This window comes from Bolinopsis microptera, chromosome 3 (genome assembly GCF_026151205.1).
Source record: "Bolinopsis microptera isolate Bmic1 chromosome 3, MBARI_Bmic_1.0, whole genome shotgun sequence".
NCBI classification, from domain to species: domain Eukaryota; kingdom Metazoa; phylum Ctenophora; class Tentaculata; order Lobata; family Bolinopsidae; genus Bolinopsis; species Bolinopsis microptera.
The window spans coordinates 16809769-16828769 of NC_087074.1; the positions used below are offsets into that span (position 1 = coordinate 16809769).

Here is a 19001-nt window from a genome sequence, read left to right on the forward strand (position 1 = left end):
AATATTTGATAAATTATTACCTTTAAATTTGATGGAGAAATAGTTATTTTTCCATGTAGTGTGATGATACTTTGTAGACATTAGTGATGATGTTATGTCATAATTTTTTTTTACTTTACTTTAAACTGGAACAAGAAATGAAAATTGTGAATTCAACCAGCTTGGATACTATTATCCAACGCGACATTGGTTTGGGCGCATTATCGACACGTTTTAAATGCGCGGAACATTTTTGTGCGCGGCACTAGCATTCTAAATTTTCAAAATTCAAATCATAGCCAGAGTTATGGTTATTTTTCAAGACAAATTTTGAGGCAAATTTTACGTGTAAATTATCCATTTTTCATTCATGATCACTCATAATTTGAACAATTTACCTTGGATTGAATTGAACTCTTCAGTATTCGATGATTAAAACAATTGTTTTAAGAACAGAGTAGTTTTAAAGCTAAACATTCGCAATTTGTCTTAACAGGAGTCTTGGGAGAATTATAAAAATGAAATTTAAACGTTTTAGCGGCGCATGAAGCCCGCGGCGTTCGCTGGGGTGATGTTTATGAACATGATAGCCTGAGGTCCCCAGGTAAATGATCACGAGGACCTATGAGCGCCAAATTTAATTTAAAGTTTCTAGAAATCACACATCACTACGAGTTACACCACTACGAGTTACTCATGCTTTTGAATTATAGGAGTGCGGATTGTTAGATATTTCATTCATTCATACTTAGTCGGTTTAAAGCTGTATATTTAGAACTCACTATTGTTTAAACTATAAAAGCATAACGTAGATAATGGACAATATACCGACGACAATACCAAGGACCTGAGTGCTGCATTGACTTTTCCGGATCCGGTCGCCCATTAAGCTGGTAGAGCACAGAGTTTCCGCCTTTAGAGCAGAAGATCCAGGGCTTGAATCCCAGTGTCATCTAGTGTATATAATAAGGGGATAGCTAAGGATCATAGCTAATTTACACATAACTGTCATGTTTTCAACTTGATCGCCGAATGATCGGAAAACTGTGATTGAGGGTTAAATAAGGAGGGGCCCTGGCAAAGGATCAAGAATCTTGCTAGGGGTTTCCCTTCAGTAAATCTACATTAAAGTGTACACTGTACAGTAAAAACTAAACAAAAACTACTACTACTACTAGTCACAATAAGTAGCAGGAACGTATACAGACAAACATAATATGACAGTGACGGTATATTTTCTAAAATTGTCTACAATTTAAGCCTTTGAGCTTCCTGAATGCGCTGCTCAGTTATGCTCTTGCATTGGAGCTTTTAACCTTGATAATCTCAGTCCCCACCTCATCCTAATGTGATCAGATTAATTTATTAAAATATTTGTTCTACTAGTTAACTCAGAAACATGTTCAAACCAACATAGGTATTGATGGCAAAAGGATCTGTGGTCAATATTCTTGAGATATCACCAGAAGACAAGTTATTCTTTACTGGACCCTTCACAGAAATATCTAAAACCCACATCACCTTAAAGAATGCCACTTTTAAAAGCATCATTTTCAAGGTACACTTATACTTTTTTGATGTGGATTGGCATTAGCTAGTGCAGTTGAGCCCTAGCCCTAGTAAAGTGAGGGTCCATTTTTATCTCAGTGTGCACCAACTTAGAAATTGTGATGCCATGCCAGACATTGCCCTGTAAATAATCAGTTTTTAATGATCTATTAATGTAAATTTAACTGTAACTTTTGCTGATTAATCACAAATTTCCCAAAGATCAAAACTACGGAACCAAAGAAATACTGTGTAAGACCAAACCAAGGAATAATTGGTCCCCAAGACTCAGCCACTGCTACTGTTATACTCCAACCTTTAGATGAGGAACTTCTATCTAGTTCTCAAGGACAACACAAGTTTCAGATTCTTCATACTCTGAAAGATGATGGCGATTCATTGAAATCAATAGAGGAGTTGTGGATATCAGCAAACCATGCTCTGGTGTTTCATCATAAGTTGAGGTGTTACTTTGAGACTGAAATTGAGACACAGCACCGTATGAAAGATAAGGACTTACAATTTAATGTAAGCAATCTTAAGGATGCATCGAACTTGGTAAGTGGTTATCATTGTAATAACTGGGTTACACCTCTTAAACTAATTGATAAGATCAAGACTTTTAAACTTGTGTTTACTGACTTTTCCAATTAAAATTGGCTTCGGTAAAGCATGTTGAATATTGATGGTATCTTCAGTTTGAAGAATGCATGAAATCTCTCTCATTGGATGTTATTCTACTTTTCCAAACAATTCGTTTGTTTCAGATAACTGAGCTAAGAAGTAAAGTTGATGAACTGAAGAGACAGAATACAAAGCTAAATATCAGTGTAAGTTTGTTACCTAAATCAGTCTATGATAGAGATCATCTTTCCTTAGATTAAACAAACATTTTGATAGTTATTAAATAAGGTTTTAAGGTTCCCAATTAGCATCTCAGATTTTAAACTTAATCCTGGTCGTGGTTTGATTTACATTTGTGTTAACTTTAAATATAAACATATTTCAGCTGAGTGAGACACAAAAGAGACTTGATATTGCGTTGAAACCCTCCCAGTTTCCTGATCTTCTGATCTACATTGTGGTGGCTATTCTTGGCTGGCTCTTTGCCAAATTTATTATATAATACCCATGAAGGATATATATTCCTAATCAGTTGACATAATATATGACTATTGTACTTGCTTGACCTTCTTTATTTTTTCGGCACGAAGTACAATTTATCTAACTTACCTGTCTATTATAGTAATTCATATTATGTTGTAGCTTAAAGCAATTACCTTATAATTATGCTTTGATTTGATTTAATTTTGATATCAAGTCTAAGATGCGATTGAAGTATGACTGAACTTAAACGGTTTGAGTTTTATATTATTCATGTTATATTGTACTTGTCAGGATTATGCACAAATTTTTATAATCAGATTCAGAATATTTGTTCTAACTGTTTTAATAGTAGAAAAAATTTTATAATTGTTCAAGTGTCGAATTTAAATTACTTTGGTCTTTGATATTAACCAATCAAGTTATATCATAAATAATACAATGTTTGTGGCACAATAATATTATTATCTGTAAATATTACATTAATTAATTGATGAGCTAATTCCTGACAACTTAATTTGGAACTTAAAATTTATTATTTTGTATTCTATTCATTTGCCAATTTTTATCACTTACTGTAAATTATATAATATAATATAATCATATTGTAATATTGTGATTGCCTTTAATGACCATTTTGAAAATGTATGTTTATCATTGCAACGATAATTCATTGTATAAATTAAAGTTTATTAAAGTCTAGTACATTGCAAAACCTTCACCGAGTCACAGGATTTTTGCTATCAACTGCTATTCACAAATTAACTAGGCTATCCACTCCGATAATCGGAACCGATAATTATCTCCGATAATTCGTTAAAAAAAGTTATCTGTTTATCTAGATAAAACGTATTTTTATCGGTATAAAAATTCACTAGATATTACCGAAAATACTGCCACAATACCGTAAAATTGTAAAGAAATATTAGTGTTTTTGCCTTCCCAAGTAATCCAAGAAACAGTCCCAAACGTCTTTTAGTATGATAGAAGAGGTAGTTCACTTAGATGTGAGCTTAAGACGTTTATTTACATTTGTATACCTATGGAACTGTAGAACTGTATGAACTGTAGAAATCTAGAGAAGGTTATTGACATTGTTCTCTTGAGGGTGCTGGCGTTTTACCTTACAACCATGCTGGAGACGGGAACGAGCATGTTACTGTTAACAAGAGTCAAAAATACCAGCAGGGCACTCAATTGAATTCCGTAAGTGTTCTGGGCGTGAAACATTGTCTTCAGGAGAAGGAATTTAATCTGTTGCTCCAAGTTATCAACAGGATAAGAAAACGGTTCACTGAATCACTTTAAATGCTTTACTGTTTCGAGGAGAATTGGTATTTGGTGCACTACTGTTCTCAGGAGAAGGAAACCCTTGGTCTACTGTTTTGAAGAGAACTGGTGCACTACTGTTCTCAGGAGAAGAAAACCGGTAGTCTACTGTTTCGAAGAGAACTATTGCGTTACTGTTCTCAGGAGAAGAAAACCGGTGGTCTACTGTTTTGAAGAGAACTAGTGCGTTACTGTTCTCAGGAGAAGAAAACCGGTGGTCTACTGTTTTGAAGAGAACTATTGCGTTACTGTTCTCAGGAGAAGGAAACCAGTGGTCTACTGTTTTGAAGAGAACTAGTGCGTTACTGTTCAGTGTTCTCAGGAGAAGAAAACCGGTAGTCTACTTACTGTTTTGAAGATAACTAGTGCGTTACTGTTCTCAGGAGAAGAAAACCGTTGGTCTACTGTTTTGAAGAGAACTGGTACACTACTGTTCTTAGGAGAAGAAAACCGTTGGTCTACTGTTTTGAAGAAAACTGGTGTACTTCTGCTCCCCGGAGAAGAAAACTAATGCTCTAATATTTTCAAAAGAAAGGAAGTGGTTCTTTAGCAAGATTACTGGTAAACAGTAATAAAAGTCGACAATTAGTTTTTGCGAAATTTGGAAAACATTTTGGCTTTGGCCTTCAGCAGAAAAATTATCGGTTTTATCGGTTTTATCTAGATAAAACCTAAATCTTTATCTGTTTATCTAGATAAAAAATTTCATACCGATAATGGATAGCCTAAAATTAACTATTCCTTAAGTTCCTTTCACTTTATCAAATCAATGTTTTCGAATGCACAATCATTGCATTGAACAAACACAAACACAAACACACACCCACACTGAAGAGATACCTTGTTGAAACTACAAAAAAAAAGACAGTTGCTGTACTCGTTAAATCACTATTGTCATAAAAAGTTTGGACATTGGACAAACTATTAGGAATAAGTGACTAAACAGCTTGAAATTATATATCCAGTACAACATGTACCCTTTTATTGGCAGTGATGTTCCAACTTTTCATACCTACCTTCCACCTGCCTTAGCCCAAATTAAATCGTATGTTATCTCATACTCTACTAAAATTTAAACTGGTGTCAATGTCGACCTTGTGGACAGATGGTTTTAAAATAATCCATATAAACAAAATTATTATGTTAATTTACAGCTGCTCTAGCCTCTATGCAGTCGATCAAACGTTCGAATATATATCCAGTTTCATGTGTACAATGTATCAGCTATCAAACTTCCACTTGTAATGACTCCGATTATATCAGGGGGTAAGACTACTAACTTGACTTTGAGCTTCTTTCCCGAATAGAGTAATCTACTGGTGAATACGGAATAAAGCTACTGAAACGACACATGCTGTCCTCTTTGAGTCTCTGATCTTATGTTTTACTCATGTTCCAAGTTCGTAGTAGGAATGTAAGGTGTGTCTTTACTAACATTAGCTGAGATTCCTTCTATCGCTCCGAGTATCACAGGATTTCAGTTCTGTTCTTGCTACATGTAATACAGTTCTTCAATTCTTGCACTTTTAGAATAATTTCAAATTTCATTAGAAATCAGGTTTGAATAGTCTTGTTTTAAGAGTGTTGATTGGGTTAATTGTGAGATTTCACCTCTTGGTTAAATGAATTTCTATTGGTGAATTGGAATGTCTTTTCTTTTCACTTACATTATTTGGTTGTACTGGGTAGCGCAGTGAATTGGTCTTTAAGATCAGATATAACAATTGCTTTATACAATTTGTATTGTATCCAGATTGTATGTCTAAATCTATCATTTCTTGAATAAACGAATAGTGTTAAATAATCTTATTTATTCACCATTGCAATTAACAAGTATAGTAGAAACAGTTAGTTATTGAATTTACGTTATCAAAAAATTAAGTTGCTGACATTGTTGGTTTACAGTTCATCTTCATCAAAACCCCTGTCCAGTGAACCTGGCTGAACTTCCGTGCTATATCTGGAATATCCGGTATTCGTATAGCTACAGATGCAGATAACCGTCCTAACAGCTCTAAAAACATTAATCCCTGAACAGAGTACGTTTGCCATAAATCCGAGCTGAAGTAACAAACAGACAACTTTGGCAACAGCCATTGGAGAGTCACTGAGCACCATTACATCTCCTACAGTAGTGATTGTAAACACCTGATTATACATCACGGATGTGAAACTGAGAGCTCGGTCCTTCAGATAGAGATATATACCAGGAATAGAAAGCAGTGCAGATAGAGGTAATAATGAGACAACAAGTTTCAAACCATGTCCTGTTAAAGTAAACTTGGTCCACAAATCAGAGTTCTGAAAGAACAAGTTCAAAAACCTCTCCATAATCTCCTGCATGAGAATAACAAAACACGCCAGAAAACATAGCAGAAGCAGGACCCCAACTATGAAGTACATAACCACAAATAATCTCCCTGTTATACTGTTTGGCAGAGAGCCAGGAGCCCTTACCGTACTGATGAATAATGCTGCTCCCTGGGCTGATCTCCAGAATGAGGGCTCGGTTTGGGGGTTTCTAAGAGGACACCTGGTTTTGTAGCTGGGTAACATGGTATGCAAGTTGTACCGGGATATTACACTGCTGGTGATGTTAGTGGAGATTGGCAGAGTGGGATTGTGGTTCTGAAGGGTCTGGAGGCAGAGTGCTCCGAAGAGTAGGAAGAACGTTACTGCTAGCAATAAACCTAATGATTGAAGTATTTCGCATTGAATCTTCGAGTTTCGGTTAGTGGTGTATGGTGTGGAACATCTGAAAAATCTCTGCAGCGATTTTACAGTTGCCGCTTTTTCCATTGATTTTGGGTGCTTTATTCTAGCTTCTTTAGTGAGAAACGGGTTTTGTCGGGTTTGTTGGTGGTTGTAGAATTTCGCTAGCCGTTTTACTCTGATTTTCTGTGCCCGTTTGCCCCACTTTCTCTCCTCCCGCTGAGCTTGGTGTTGCTTGACTTGTTCTGGGTGATTATTCAAGAAGGGGGATAGGGAGTCTGTATCACTTGCAATACTCATCTGCATCCTGGTATCTATTCTTCTGGATGGGTGCTTAGCAGTTTTCCTCTGATAAGGAGATAATGAAACGGTTTCACTTTCAAAACGTTCAGTATTATATGATATCGGTGGCATTTTCGTTTGTTTCGACATAACTGGTAGAGCGTCAATTTGAGCTAACAAAAAATAAACAAGGACGCAAGAAAAGATCTTTACACAATCTGGTTGATTAATGATTAATTGTTAAGTGGATCGAGTTGATTGATGATTCATTACCTCAATTGTACATGAAGTGTAAGCTTATCAGGACAATGGTCCTAATGTGTTTTTTGGATGTACTTTTACACCTTGCAATAAATGAACAGTTAATTAGATTTAACATATGGGTGGTTGTAACTTACCCTCGCCTGTAAACGGAGTTCCTATCATATTCCTTTCTTTTTGTTCAGTCCTTTAATCGATCTGGTTCCTAATGAAGTTAAAAATCTTAAAATCCATTGAAAGTCTATTGAAAGTGACCTTGCAAATGTAACGTCACGTTCGCGTTGTTTGAGTAGGATATTATTATCTTCAGATAAAATTATGTTCTGCATAAAACGTTGGTGTCTAACGTCATGTTTCGTCCGTTTCAGAATGTTATCTTTACGCGTGCGTATTGTTAGCATGTGACAATATCCTATATCAGTTATTTGGAGGTATTGTTTGAAGCATTTTGACTTTTGTATACTTGCTCCATATTGCATTAGCACGAGGAATTTGTATAGATTAAAATGGATTTTGGTGAATGACACATACCGTTATCATTTCTAGTTTGTTGTGAAAGTAGCTGTTTCCGTCCCTATCTTGGAGTTGGGGGTTTTGGCACATCAATTGCAGCTCACTTCCTCACGATCATAAACGGTGAAAACTCACGAGACAATCCGTCATCAGCATTACTATCTCACTCATCCTCAGACCTCAGCATTCTCACATGACGAAAACACAGTAAATACCACCTCTTACCATACTCCCACTCTAATAACATATTCCCAGGAGTCATGTCAAGGCATCGCGCCCGAACCCCCGACTTCACAATCCAAAACGACCTCCAAAATGAGCTGGAAGACCAGCCCCTGATTCCAGGTGGTCAGATCCAGCCCCCACGTGACCATTACAACCTGTCCTACCTTGCAATGGTGGTGTTCGGACTAGCAGCTCTGCTCCCCTGGAACATGTTCATCACAGCTACCAGCTACTTTGACAAGAAGTTCGAGAAGGGGTCCCCTTTCGTCCACAAACAGTTCGAGAACTTCATCACAATCTTCTCGCAGATAACAAACGTAGCGTTTCTCTTTATCAACGTGTCCCTCCAGAACAGGTTCTCTGCCTTTGTCAGGATCATGGGTTCCCTGCTTGTCATGTGCCTTATGTTCGTCATGACAACCATTATGGTTAAGATAGACACCCACACCTGGGCGGATGGGTTTTTTGGTCTGACGCTGGTTACTGTCGTGTTGTTCAACGCTTGTGCTGGAGTTTTTCAGGGTGGTATCTTTGGATTGGCAGCTTCGTTCACTCCCAGACACATACAGGTGGGTCTTTTGTATTCCTGTTCTTAAAGTTTGATACTTCAATAATTACAAAACTCCTGTTACCCTGACAACCAAACCATTTTAAATAGTAATAAAGTCTAAAGTTCTTTAAACTGTTGTTAGTGTCTGTATGTCGACTATGGAGTGTGACTGAATTCTGTTTCCAGGGTTTCATGACTGGACAGGGCGTAGGTGGAATATTTGCTAGTGTAGCCAGTATCATATCTCTTGCAGTTACTAATGGTAAGAATGTTACTAATGGTTACTAATGGTTACTAATGGCAAGGATAGAGCTCAAATACAACTCTATTATGCAATGTGCAATGTGCACGTCTACTTTGTTCAAGACAAATCCTTATATTAGTTTCTTGTTAAATCGGTGATTTATTCGTTTATTCGTCAGTTTTTCAAGTTTGATGACAAATGTATTTATAAATACATAAGTGCACACACACTACAATACTAACATAACCATTCTTACAGGCGAAGATCCTATTCAGAGCGGCTTTTACTACTTTCTAGCCGCTTCACTGGTGATAATTGTAGCACTGGTCATGTATCCCATCTTCCTTAACCTTCCTATCTCTAAATTCTATCTTGATAGAGTTACGGACGAGGTAAACGTTTTAGAAGTTTTAAGTTTATTTGATTATTAAATTTATCACGAGCTAACGGTAGTTATTCAGATTCACGTGGCAATATTAATTTTACGAACGATTATTTTGTTCAAACCATCCTCGGTTATAAAGTAATAACATGTAATCTCGACTGGTTGGTCGTTGGTAAATGGACAATCGTTGACAGCTTACGTTAAATTATAATTGAGTGTGCAGCTTACACATTGCCAGCCTAAATAATGACTATGAATTGAACCGGAAAGAGACCATCCTACGACAAAATATTAAAATTTCAACTACAATTTTAAAACTACCATTGGAGGAAATATTTTAATCCCTATATGATAATTGTTTGGTAGACAATTCGAGTATATTTATATCTTTTTATTGATTATGAAATCTGGTCTGCACCCCTTAACATACTATTGTAAAATAGTATCTGAAACCCCATTATTTACAGTTGTCGCGGTCATTCAAAGCACCTACCGTCTCCTCATGGACCATCATTAAGAAGATAAAATGGATGCTGTTCAGCGTGTGGGCCACATTCTGTGTCACTCTCACAGTATTCCCCGCTGTGATAGCCTCCATTAAGAGCGTATCAGCTGACAGCCCCCTGACAACCACCTACTTCACCCCAGTCACCTGCTTCCTTCTCTTCAACTTTGGGGACTTTGTGGGCCGGACTGTGGCCGGGTCCGTTCAGGTGCTGACCAGGAAGTGGCTGGTTATACTGACTATCACCAGGGTTATATTTATCCCCATGTTTGCCATGTGTAATTATCACCCTGACGAGAGAACTACAGTGGTGTGGTTTAACAATGATGCGTTCCCTATAGCGTTCATGACAGTGTTTTCCTTTTCTAACGGTTATTTAGCGTCCCTGGCCATGATGTACGGTCCTTCACAGGTCCCTTCGGATCAACAGACTACCGCAGGGGCTTTCATGGCCTTTGGGTTAGGGCTTGGCCTTATGAGTGGGGCTTTCATGTCCTTTGCTCTTAACGCCGTATTGTGAGACGTTTGGGACTAGGATATTTTGATGGCTTAAATTGAATTCGTACCAATTGCTGGAATTTATAATTGACATTAAGTGAGGTATTGAGAAGAACTGACGTGCTCAGTAAACATTATCAAACCATCAGTTATTTGTTATAATTATGTTCCGTATAAATGAATGTTATTAACGCTGTTGTTTTGATTAAATGTGAGATTCCCTAATTTTCTCAGCTCGTATTGTTTTTCTTATCAAGAAGAAAATGATGATAATTATGAATAAAGAAATTTTAATTAACTGCTGCATATATTGTGATTTTGGTGTTAATGTTAAGCCCCTGTGGAATGTGGATGTTGTTTAGGACCAGATATTGCTATGATTTTACGAGAATGCCGTTAAATTACAGGTGTTCTCGCGGAAGCAGGTTGTAGCTCTGTCTGTCTCCCGTCTCCTCTTTATACCCCTCTATACCATGTGCCACTACGACCCCTCCCTCCGACACCTCAAACCTCCCATCCTCTTCTCCTCAGACATTTACCCCATCCTATTCACGACCTTCTTCTCCTTCTCTAACGGCTACCTTTCCTCCCTGGCCATGATGTACAGTCCTGGTTTAGTGAATAGTCCTGTGGAGCAGCTGGAAGTTGGGGCCTGGCAGAGCTTTATTAGCTCGGTGGGGTGCTTGTGCGGCTCCCTTGCTGCTGTAGCTGTCACGTGACGTGGTGTGATGACGTCACGTGATATGGTGACGTCACGTGATATGGAATTATTATGTGACGTTGCGTGACATCGTTATGTGATGATAGTTGAATGTTGTTAATTTTATTAAAGATGTTGCATGTTAAACTGGAAAACGCTTCTTAGTTTAATCGGCAAGTATGTGAATCTTGGCAGCCAGTGTAGATTGCTCCACATTTCAGCGCTTTTACGTTTTATTTTTGGAGTTGTTAATGTTCATGATTAGGTGCGGAACACTGTTAAGTATTCGTTGAACACTATTCAAGCTAATACAAGTACAATTATACTATTATACAAATATGGGACATATTTATGCTAAATTTAATAGCTAGCGTTAGTCTGATATTTCCTTGTTATTGGTGTTTATCTGTATTATCTCCGTAATTTAGCTTATGACAAGAGATATTGATATAGAAATTACAATAAATTTTTTGAAGGAAAGATTAGACTTGGGCGTTGTTTTTAACTATCCCTTGTTTAGAACTTTGATTTAATAATGGTGTTTATACTCTACTCTAGTCATATTTTATCGGTTTTGTTTCATGATTTGTGGGTTATTGTTTTGTAGAGGTATGTTTTGTTATGATTCGGTTCGGTTAAATATTAGACATCATTTGAAATAGTTGTTTAGTATTGTGATTGTGGGAGGGGGGGGGGGGGGGGCAGTAGTACTATTAGTAAAATGTATTTATCTTGTTTTTCTCTAAATAAGAGCTAATTGAACTTTGTTTTAGATCATTCTTTCAGTGTTATTGATATATAGACCGTCACTCCCCCATTCTTGGAAGGAATAATCCAACACAAATAAATAAGTTGTTTTTTACGTGAACTGCTATCACATGTAAATCTAGATTAAATGCAGTTAATAATTAATATTATGGAAGAATAAGATTAATCAACGCCTTTTTGATATTTCACGATATCTGTCGTGGTCCCATATAAATTGATTTATTTATTGTATTTCACAGTTAATTTTAACATCAGGCAGTTGTTTTCTATCAATAAAAAGATTTTTTCAAAATGTTTATTACTGATTTGCCACTGCTCATATAATCACCGGTTGATTTGAATTGCAAAGAACTTAATATTAAATTGAATTTCATTTGTAATAAAAGTGTGTTTAATGGAGTTTATTACTGGTACTCTGGTAGAAAGGTGGCGCATATCCTTTCTTGACACGTGAGAGTGATTCGCGAATTTAGTTAGTTGTAGCCCGGAGCTAATTGGATAATCAATGTTACGTCATCACGTGTCATGAGAGATATGCTTCGCCTCCCAACTATTCGTCAACTGCCGCACATGATAGATAAACTATGATAAATTTATGTACATTGTACAATGTGCTGTTCTAATTTCAAATGTTCTGCAAATAGGTATGTGTTTATTTGCTTCTACTCTAGTGCTTCGCTTGACTGTTCACAGTGGACATTAATTCCACTTTAACAATAACATTGCAAGAGAAGTAAAGTCACACTCAAAGCCTCTTGAAACATGAAAAAAACGTATCAACAAAACTATCTATCAAAAGGAGATTACATTAAAATGGTACTCTCTTTTACATCACTAACGGGTGATGAATAAAAAATGGGACTACATGTTTTTTTAGCCCTCAGATTCCACCTGAACAAAATTTTGATTTTTACCACAACCACCAGGCAGTTACTCTGAACGATACTCGAACAGTTTCCACCCCCATTTGATAAAATTGGTTGATCTTTGTCCCCGATAATGGTCTCGAACTAGGGGAGGGGTCCTATAAAAACTTTACAGTAAAGCTCTGTTCACAGAAGTCGCCTCACAGGTAGTTAAAGCTTCCATACCAAAAAATATTTAGCAGAGAGTATGCCGAATGTTATGCTTAAGACGAGGGTTCAACGAATCAACACCCATCAGCGTAGCTAAAACCAGTAAGAAGATATTTGAGCTCAAAACCACCTGAGGGGTAAAATTTTACCGTGCGAAAGATCGAGGCTAGGTCATCTATCGGCTTTAGCATGGTCTATAATGGTACCACGTAAAAATCAAAGTGCTTGAAGCCTTGCCAGGTGTTGTTCCTACAAGAAAATATCCCCAAAGGGTGGTAGTTGGTTCGTTAGGATGGGGCTAGATCGTATTTTTCTGGGAAAACCACATCTTTATTTGCCATAAGGGCCAATTTCGTCCCAAAAGTTATCGACCAAAGTAAATTTTGACAAATCTCAACCCATAGAGGACTCTTTAGAGTCCTGGCAACACATGTACATGCCCGGAATATGGCTTACAAGCATACATGGGCCTTAGGGCACAAAAGAGAGACTGCTCCAACACAATTTTAGGCCCAACTGTACAGACGGATTTTTGAGCTTGATGAAAGAAGCAAGTATTTTAGTAAAAACAAAGTATTTAATTTATTAGCAGTGCAATCATTTCATTTGAGTATAATTATTGAATAATAGCTTTGTCACACCTATTTAACTGTTACGTTCGAGTAGTGTTGCCATGCTCTATATTTAGCTAGGGTCCAGTTGGTGTCGATTAAACATTTTAAAGGTGATTCTAAGTGACACAAATGGGAAAATTTTAAGAAAAGACGGATCACAAAAAAAGATCCAAGGAAACGGAGAACCCACTGCAGGACCATACTGCGATTGGTTGTGCATGGCCCAAAAGGTTCCAGTGGTCCAGGAAACTGTACGCCCATGTGCTGGTTCAACTAGGTTTTGCTTTCGGAATAGCTTTGATGAGTTCTTGGGGTTTCTAGAGTAAGATTGTGGTGGACAGTTTGTTCAGGTTGACATGGAAAAATTATGCGAGGAATATAAGGTATATAAAAATCTTATCAATATAAAAATTGATCCAAACATAGATCCAAAGATTCAACACGGCCCAGTCATGGAACTTCCGGACAGGATGCTTTTGAAAAAAACAGGTATACTTGCGCTTTTTGTAATTAGTTGTATGCAAGGGATGGGATGTGATGACTAAGCTGGTCAATGCCCCAGCTCTTAGGGGGACGCCACTCAATTTCACGCCCAGGGGTTGTCAATTGTGGGTGTCAGTAAGAAGAGTTTTGATACGCTCTTGATAATGAGATGGGGGAGGAAAGGTCGGAAAATTTATAGAGCCAGGGACCATGACATTGTTTTCATTAGAGGTGTGCATTTTTTCGACTTTTATCAAAACAAATGTTCCATTATAGTCGTACCTTTGAGACAAAATTGTGTTTTAGAAATTTCGAGTTTGTGTCGGGGGGACCGCATAGGTTGGCTAACATGCTCTGAATTGTTTCGAATAAACCATGTTCAAGAGAGATAGGTTGGATTGCAGTGTCAGATTTTAATCTGTTCAGTGGATATATGTTGGGTTGTGTTCAGGGTTGTGGATTGAATGATTTATTCGGTATTGATATGGGCTTGTGTTTTCCCAAGCATGCTCCTTTTTGCGATGTGTCACTGTATGGTCTTGCACGTTGCACATGTTTCATAATACTCTTGCCCGGTCAAAGCTTGGTTGTGCCAAATAGATGGCTTACACATCTTTTTGGATGGAGAACGTTTAGATAGTCTATAAGGTGTGACAACACCCACTACTGATACAGTAGCTCCATATGAGACTTGGGAATAGGGGTATACAGCTTATGGTACTTGTTTCTGGAATAAACTTCATAATACGTTTAATTATAGCTATACTTGTAGTTAGTTACTTTTTAATGTTATCTAGTTGGGGTTCCAGGATAGTAATGGTCTATGATAACTCCAAGGAATCTCTTTTATATACTCGGTAAGGCGTGTTAGCCTGATAACGGAGTGAGTTTCAGAGCCTTATTCACGAGCACGTGCACAGGACGAGTACCGGCCATGTCTGACTAACATTGTAGACCGATTTGCTTTGGTAATGTGCAGCAAGTTAGATTCCATATAGTCATTTACAGATATTTCAACGTAATTTATTAGCATTTCAATTAGGCTTCTTGTCAGTTTTTCAGGAACAAAATATGTTCGTGTCATCTGCAAAAACAGTATGAAGTGTCCAAGTTTGCTTGAGTTGGTAATGTCATTAATGTAGAGTAAGAAGAGGAGAGGGGCCTAGAACGGATCCTGTGGGTACCCCATATTCAATTTTGCAAAGTGATCAGAGTGTGAATTTTGGAAAAATCAACCCATACTGCTGTCGGTTACACAATTAGCTTTCATTAGGTCAAAGACAGGCCATTTATGCATCTTGTGTTCAAGTTTGAAAGTTAATTTTCTGTGGTCGATTGTGTCGACGCTTGCTTAAGTCTAGAATATGCCAATTACATTGATGCGTACTTTCTAGGTTTTTAAAATGTGGTCAATGGCAGTATTTGATGGCATGTGCCGTTGGACGTGGTTGGATCTGAATCCAAACTGTTTATCGTATAGACCATTATGTGAAGTAAAGAAGCAATAGTTCGGCAGTTAAATTACTTTTTCTAATATCTTACCAAAAGATAGGTAGAATGGATATAGGCCTGTAGTTTATCAAAACAGCTGTTGGGTCTCCTTCTTAACGACGGGGGTGACCTTAACACTATTTTGAGAATATTGGAAATAGACCCCGCTTTCATGAAATGAGTTTAGGAAACCAGCTAGGTGCTTAGAGTTTGGTAGTGCAACATTTCTTAAGAAAGCTATTGATTTGCACTAGCCTTGTCACCCTGGACTAGGTTTTCAAACAAATTTTTCGATTTTCTCAGTATCACAGAGGGTTTAAGAACACTGTGGTAACTCTATTGTTAAAGTATTCTTATAATTAAGTGGGCCTTGGCAAGCTGTGTCACGATCTTATTGTTTGGAGGAGACAGAGCTTCGCATTTACGGTTTCCCTGCAATGGAAGAGAAGAACATGTAAGCCATTCGATTTGACACGCTTTTCTTTTTACTAAACTACCATCTATTTTGAACGAGGCCTTTATTCCTGTTGTGTGTTTCCCCTCTGTTCATTGGATTCAGTGCCCATGTTTGTTATAATTTTTTAATTACCTGAGACTTTTGAGAATTTTCTGCAATAGTACAATTCCTTGGCGATCTGATAATGTTTTTAAATGTCGACGAATTTAGATAGGTTACAGTATAGATCAGAGTCTCCAAGAGGGTGGGGTTCTTATTGTACTCTTCCACTGCTTTGTTAAGATATTCTTTCTTTTTCACTGATGCAAAAAAAAAATTTTTATTTTTGGGGATCCTGGTGTGATCCAAGGGTTTGCAATCTATTTCTTTTTTGACTTTTTGGAACGATCAGATTCAATTATAAAAAGTTTTCTTTCGATCAAAAGTTTATCTATTTTACAAAAAATTTCAATGTTTTTTTTTCTACGTGTTGCACACCTGCCCACAAAAATTTGTTAGAATATCTTTATGAACTTGGTCATATTAGATAACCAGTGTCGTATTTTGGTTGTTCAAGGGTCAAGTTCTGGTTCTTCAGGCATGCTACATTCGAGGAATTCAGGGAATATTGAGAGTGATTGGCGAAACCCAGGTAACCAGTAGTCCAGCTGACACAATATTGTCAGTGGAGTTTGTCAGAATATTGTAAATAAGCGATGGGACACAGGCCTGGTTTATGGTGCGATGCCCCGTGATTAAGCGGGATGAAGTTATTTCCATATTATAAATTGTTTTCAAAGCTGGCAGAGCCTTTTTTTAACTAGATTAAGGTTGAATATACGCAAGCAGGATAACTGTTTCTATCAGGAATACTGATTAGAAGGCTCTCAAATTCGGGTAGGGAATTTCTTTGTCAGATCCACCAGGTGGTCTGTATAGGACGCCAAATGTTGGGGCATGCCAACATTTGTTATGGAGCATTAACACAGATTCAAGGTTAGGGGTAACATACTTAGTTTGTCAATAGGGTGGTAATAAAGTGACTCATTGATGTAAATTTCCCCACTACCACTAACTTTAGATTTGTCACGTAATTTATTGGTGTATTCAGAGTGATAAGGGTATCCTATACAAGTCTATTGAGGTTTGCATCAATATTTGTCTCAGCCAAGCCAAGAAACGAGAGTGGAGACTGTTTGTGAGATTTCTGTGACAAAGGTATCAAAAATTTGCAGCATTTTACTCAATATTGTTAAAAATACAGTAAGGTTCTGCCCAGTTCTATGATACAGCTTTATGAGGTTTTAAGCTTTTATGATCTTCTATTTTTACAGCTTTTATGGATTTCATTGATTTCAGAAACATCTTCTATTTCATAAGGTATGGAACTGGGTCTTGTTTGTCACGTATAAGTGCAGCAAGCAATATGGGCGTACCAGTTGTGGTAACGCTGGCGATGCAGATGTAGAATTGCAGCTTTCATTGGTGTTGGCTGTATTTGAAGAGATTTTTGGACATTTAGAGTGTGTAAACTGTTCCACAGATGCTACAGTTTTTAAATGTTTGTGGTGTGTGTGTTGAGGTTAAATTTATTGCATCACTTGAAAACATTCTTAGTAATTTGGTGGTTGTTGATCATCATATTTTGGTGGGCGCCTCCTACCACCTCTACCGCTCCGCGAAAGAAGTCCCCTTGATGCGTGTTAAACGTGTATTGACTGGCTACTCTTCTGCAGCTACAGATTCCTTAATATTCGCAAGCCAATTACTGGATACCACTTTTAACAAGGTGGACAATATTGAGGTATGAGGGCATTGTGCAGCAAATATCCTTCTGCCATACTCATCAGAGAGCTGGCGACGAAAAATAGAGTTATCAATAATATAAAATGTTTCTTTGCTGATTTGGGTCCCCTCATCGAGGATGACCGATTAAAGCTTTCAAATTTTCTATTTTACGAGAGTTTAGTCTAGTTGGACAGTAACATTGACAAGTGGATTTTAGGGTTTGGGGTAGTTTCATATATGTTATGCACAGGGATTCGAGGTAACATGGAGGGGTAGGCTTCTGATAGTGGTGAGACCGGGAGTTAATACTGTTGATTCCTGTATGGATGACAATATTACGGTAAGGGGCCAATTCAATTGCAAGTCAGGAGAGCAAGGCCTCCATGTGACTACCAAAACACGTTCCTGGGACCCAACGACCAAAGGTACTAATGGGCTCCAATATGTATCCTGGGGGTGTTTGGATTCACCCAGAATGATGGTCGAATTGATGAAGTGAGGATGAAATGTGTCTAAAGGTCAGGCTTCATCTCTCCGTGGAGACCTTCTGTCTGGGAGGATCGTGTTCAAAAGTCCTGGCATAATCTCGTTGTGGACTAACAAAGCTGTTGTCCTGAAGGGGAGATCTTCTGATTGGCTGTAATCATTATTGCAGAAGGAATTGGTACGGGCAGCTCTTGTGTGATTCGTTCAGGAATGTGAGATTCGGGATCAACACAGGTTACATCATCTCTGTGCTTTGGAATGTGCGTTTAGTACCAGAGCTATACATACTATGAGACACGGAGTTAATCTTGATATTCCTATCATCATGGAGAAAGGTATTTTAGGAAACCAATGTGTCAATTAGCTTCTTCAGCACTGTGCGGATTTCTCTTGTGGGGTGCTCAGTGCCAGTTGTACCTTATACGAGAAGTCCCAATAGTAAACCCCCCCATTTAAATACTTCACGATAGTTCTCACCAACACTAGTAATTTTTGCTACAGTTTATATATCTATTACCACTGGAGTATTACCAACTGATGAACGCTTGGACTTCCTCCTTAAGTTCTGGTGTAAGGGCTCGAGGGTCATACCATTCATAGGGCTTGCAGTTCTGTCACATGTTTCTTTGTGTGTGGAGAGACAGTATTTAGGTAGGGGAAAGGGGATGTGGGACCGGACCATGGTTGGCTGTGGGCATCCTGTTGGTGGAGGCCGAGGCTGCTGCTGCTTCTGGTTGCAAAGCGACGGAACTTTCAATGTATGTGACTTTGTTCAGTCTGGGTAATAGCTGTTTTTGGATGTAGTGAGTTCAGCTGTCAAACGGGTGTGCTATAGGGTGTGGCTGGGTAAACTTCTTGGAAGGCAGACTCACGGAGGCCTTTTATCTATTGCTGTAGCTTGGTTCCGTTTCTCTGTGGGACTTCATCATTAACCAACCTGGTTTGAAGAGGTTCACAAGACATTATGCGGTTGGGGACAACCTCCTAGTGCTGAACGGAATGTCAGCGTAGTGGGATGAAGGTA

General features: G+C 37.9%; 4 protein-coding genes across 4 annotated transcripts in view; all 4 read left to right on the plus strand.

Annotated features, from left to right (window-relative positions):
• Positions 1 to 19001, plus strand: part of LOC134812705 (POU domain, class 2, transcription factor 2-like) — a 1142226-nt gene that overhangs the window by 582985 nt on the left and 540240 nt on the right. The gene's annotated exons all lie outside the window — the stretch shown is intronic.
• Positions 1 to 19001, plus strand: part of LOC134812718 (uncharacterized) — a 114234-nt gene that overhangs the window by 80683 nt on the left and 14550 nt on the right. The window lies entirely within an intron of this gene.
• Positions 1401 to 3269, plus strand: LOC134813054 (vesicle-associated membrane protein-associated protein A-like). Its single transcript, XM_063820731.1, has 4 exons — positions 1401 to 1537; positions 1750 to 2085; positions 2295 to 2357; positions 2537 to 3269. The coding sequence occupies exons 1-4, from the start codon at positions 1403 to 1405 to the stop codon at positions 2651 to 2653; spliced, it is 651 nt and encodes a 216-aa protein (XP_063676801.1). The 5' UTR covers positions 1401 to 1402; the 3' UTR covers positions 2654 to 3269.
• LOC134812795 (equilibrative nucleoside transporter 3-like) lies at positions 7988 to 11740 on the plus strand. Its single transcript, XM_063820361.1, has 4 exons — positions 7988 to 8522; positions 8690 to 8765; positions 9006 to 9139; positions 9600 to 11740. The coding sequence occupies exons 1-4, from the start codon at positions 7989 to 7991 to the stop codon at positions 10155 to 10157; spliced, it is 1302 nt and encodes a 433-aa protein (XP_063676431.1). The 5' UTR covers position 7988; the 3' UTR covers positions 10158 to 11740.